General features: G+C 55.0%; 1 protein-coding gene across 1 annotated transcript; it reads left to right on the top strand.

Moving 5' to 3' along the window:
• The first annotated feature begins 436 nt into the window (after window positions 1-436).
• On the top strand, window positions 437-2,970 carry LOC107324539 (Fc receptor-like A). The gene is made up of 3 exons (XM_015884643.2): window positions 437-940; window positions 1,026-1,596; window positions 2,817-2,970. Exons 1-3 carry the CDS (start codon window positions 553-555, stop codon window positions 2,968-2,970), a joined length of 1,113 nt encoding a protein of 370 aa, XP_015740129.1. The 5' UTR covers window positions 437-552.
• The last annotated feature ends 1,037 nt before the right edge of the window (window positions 2,971-4,007 follow it).

The raw sequence follows: 4,007 nt of genomic DNA, 5'->3' as shown, positions 1-4,007 counted from the left end.
CAATGCATGTTGGTGCATCCCAATGCATGTTGGTGCATCCCAATGTATATAGATGCATCCCAATGCATGTTGGTGCATCCCAATGTATATAGATGCATCCCAATGCATGTTGGTGCATCCCAATGTATGTTGGTGCATCTCAATGCACACTGATGCATCTCAATGCATGTTGGTGCATCCCAATGTATGTTGGTGCATCCCAATGCATGTTGGTGCATCCCAATGTATGTTCATGCATCTCAATGCATGTTGGTGCATCCCAATGCATGTTGGTGCATCCCAGTGCATGTTGGTGCATCTCAATGCATGTTGGTGCATCTCAATGCATGTTCATGCATCTCAATGCATGTTAATGCATCCCAATGCATGTTGGTGCATCCCAATGTATGTTGGTGCATCTCAATGCATGTTGGTGCATCCCAATGCATGTTGGTGCATCCCAATGCATGTTGGTGCATCCCAATGTATGTTGGTGCATCCCAATGTATATAGATGCATCTCAATGCATGTTGGTGCATCTCAATGCACACTGATGCATCCCAATGTATATAGATGCATCCCAGTGCATGTTGGTGCATCTTAATGCATGCTGATGCATCCCAATGCACATTGATGCATCCTGTGCATGCAGGTGCATCCCATTCTCTCCCCTCCTCTCCTGCAGACCCGTTGCTGCTGCAGCTGCCGGTGCATGCGGTGCTGGAGGGCGACGCGCTGTCCCTGCAGTGCAAAGCCCAGAACAGGGAGATCAGCAGCGTCAGTTTCTATCACGAGTGGAAGCTGCTGCAGGAAGGACACAGGGACCAACTGCAGCTGCCCGCAGCAACGCAGCAGCACAGCGGCCGCTATCGCTGCACGGCCTACGTGCAGTCCTTTTTCTCAAGTTGGTCAGCCTCTTCCCAATGGTTGATGTCTTCCTATAGTAACCTGGTGGTGCAAGGTGAGCCCGTGCAGGGATGGCTTTGGATGGGGGTCACCATATGGAGCTGTTCTCACCCCCCTCTGCTCTCTCTGTTCCTTCCCAGAGCTGTTCTCGGTGCCGGAGCTGAAGGTGGAGGGTCCCCAGCCCCCCCCCGAGGGCAGCCCCCTCCCCCTGCTCTGCGCCACCCGCCGCAACGCGCTGCGCCCCCACGTCCCCCTGCAGTTCTTCTTCTATAGGGACGGGTCAGTGGTGGCGGGGCCGCAGTCGGACCCCCAGCACACGGTGCAGGAGCTGCTGCTGTCGCATTCGGGGTCCTACAGCTGCATGGTGCAGATGGGACACGTGCAGAAACGCAGCCCCCCAGTCACCGTCACTGTGAGAAGTGAGAGGGCAGTGGGGCAGGGAGGGGCTGGGGGGGGTCCCATGTCCCCCCAGGCCTCCATGGACCCCCCCATCCCAATCTGGGTTCCTATATCTGCCCTTATTGCCAGGTTCCCCAGCTGCTCTCAGGTCCTCAAACTGCTTCCTCAGTCCCCACATCCCTTTCAGGCCTTTCCATTGCACCCCACATCCTCCCTGCCCCACACGTCCCCCAGCCCTACTGGGTCTCTCCATCCATCCCCAGATCCCCATCCCTACCCTGGTGCTCTGCTCCTCACCTTGGCCCCGACTCTGCTCTGCTCTCACCACCCTCCATCATCCAAATCCGCCATCCCATCCATCCCATCCCATCGACGCCATCCATGGCCCATCCCATCCCCAAATCCCATCGCCATCCCATCCCATCCCATCCCATCCCATCCTATCCATCCATCCCAACATACCTCATCCCAATCCCATTCCCAATCCCCATTCCCATCCCATCCAATCCCCATCCCAATCCATCCAATCTCAAATCTCCTCCAATTCCATCCATTTCATTCCATTATTGCCATTCCATTAGCCATTCCAATTCCATTCCATCCCATCCTACCTTCCCCATTCCCAATCCCATCCAATCCCAATCTCCCCCAACCCAACCCAATCCCACCCCTCCCAGATCCTAATCTCCATCCATTCCATTCTTTCCGTTCCGTTCTGTTCCATCCATTCCATCACATCCATATGGCCATTACATACCACCCATCATTACCTCCCCCATCCCATCACCATCACCCCCATCCTAATTCCCATTCCATCCTTTCCATTCCATCCCATCCCATCACCCCCACCGGGCGTCCATCACTCCATCCCATCCCATCCACCTCCCCAAATCCATTCACCCAGTCCCACCCAACCCAATCCCATCCCATCCATCACCCCTGTCGCATCCCTTCTCATCACCTCCATGCACAATCCCATCACCACTCCATTTACCAATCCAATCTTCCCAGATCCATTCTATCCCACTCTCATCACCACCCAACTCATTTCTTCCGATTCCGTTACATCCCATCCCCATCCCATCCCATCCCATCACATCCATCCATCCATCGCCATCCCATCTCCATCCCATCCATCGCCCAGTTTCCAACCCATCCAAATCCATCCCATCCCAATCACATCCCGATTCCATTCCACCCATCCACGATCACCATCCACATCCCATATATCCAACCCATCCCACCCCATCCACCATCCCATTCCCATCCATCCCATCCGTCCATCCCATCCCATCCATCCCATCCCATCCCATCCCCATATCCCATTTCCCATCCCCATCTCACTCCCCAATCCCATCCATCCCATCCCATCCATCCCATCCCAATCCATCCATTTACCAACCATCCCATCCCAATCCCAATCCCCACATCCCCATCCCATCTCCCACCCCTCCATTCCCCCCACCCAACCAATATCCCTCCCCCAGGGGTCTCCCATATCGGGGGTCTCCCTCCAAGGCTGATCCCCCCAGGAAGACTCAGGTGCTGGAAGGTCCCGCCCTTGGTATGCTGAGCTGCGACCGTGTCGGAGGGTTCCGGTCCAAACTTCCTTCACCTGGTACCAATCGTGACAGAACGCAGACGGGATCGCATGGGCCAACGGGGCAGCGCTACAGCTGCCAATGACCTCGATGGAGGACAGCGACCGGTACCCACGCATGGCCGCAAACGGCATCAGCACGCCAACAGCACGGCTGACTCCATCACCATCGTGGGTGAGATCAGTCGGCTGCCCCCCCAGCACAAACCAGCACCGACCACTGACCACTGACCCACTGATGACCCACCAACACCACCATGACACCACTGACCCACCAACCCACCAACCCACATGACAATGATCCACTGACTGATCACGTGAAACCAAACCCACAACCACACCAAACCAAATCAACCCACTTGACCCCAACTGACTGATCCACTGACCCACTGACCCATTGACACCATTGAAACTGACCTTGTTAGACCCACTTGACCTGACCCACCGACACCATATGACCAGTTGACTGGACCTGTTGACCCAACTGACTGACCCGACATTGAACCAAGATCCACATGACCCATTGACCTGATCAGCTGACCCACCCAAACCCACATGACTGATCCACTGATAATCCACTGACCCCATTAGAACCGATGAACCCAACTGACTGATCCACTTGACCCACGTGAGCTGATCCTACTGACCATTGACTGTATCTAAACTGACCCAGCCTGACCCATTGAAAACATTGACCGCACTGACCCACTCAGAACGACCCACACTGACACCATTGAACCCTTGGACCCATGAACTGAGACCCACTGGACCCATTAGACCTCCATCTGACTGGATCACATCATTGACCCATGACCCACTGACCAACCCACCAACCCACCAACCCACCAACTCATCAACCCACTGACCCACTGACTGACCCACTGACCCATTGACCCACTGACCCCCTGACCCATGACTGAACCTGTTGAACTCCACTGACTGACCCACGCGACCCCATTTGACCATTGACTGATCCACTGACCCATTGAACTGATCACTGACCCACCGACCCACTGACTGATCCACTGACCCACTGACCCATTGAACCATTGACCCACGACCCACTGACTGATTCCAACGACTGAATCCAGCTGACCCATATTGACCTGATCACTTGACCGCA

The sequence above is a fragment of the Coturnix japonica genome, chromosome 25 (genome assembly GCF_001577835.2).
Source record: "Coturnix japonica isolate 7356 chromosome 25, Coturnix japonica 2.1, whole genome shotgun sequence".
In the NCBI taxonomy this organism is placed as follows: Eukaryota; Metazoa; Chordata; class Aves; order Galliformes; family Phasianidae; genus Coturnix; species Coturnix japonica.
Note: the sequence above shows the minus strand (reverse complement) of the source record. Positions and strands in the feature narration are given on the sequence as shown.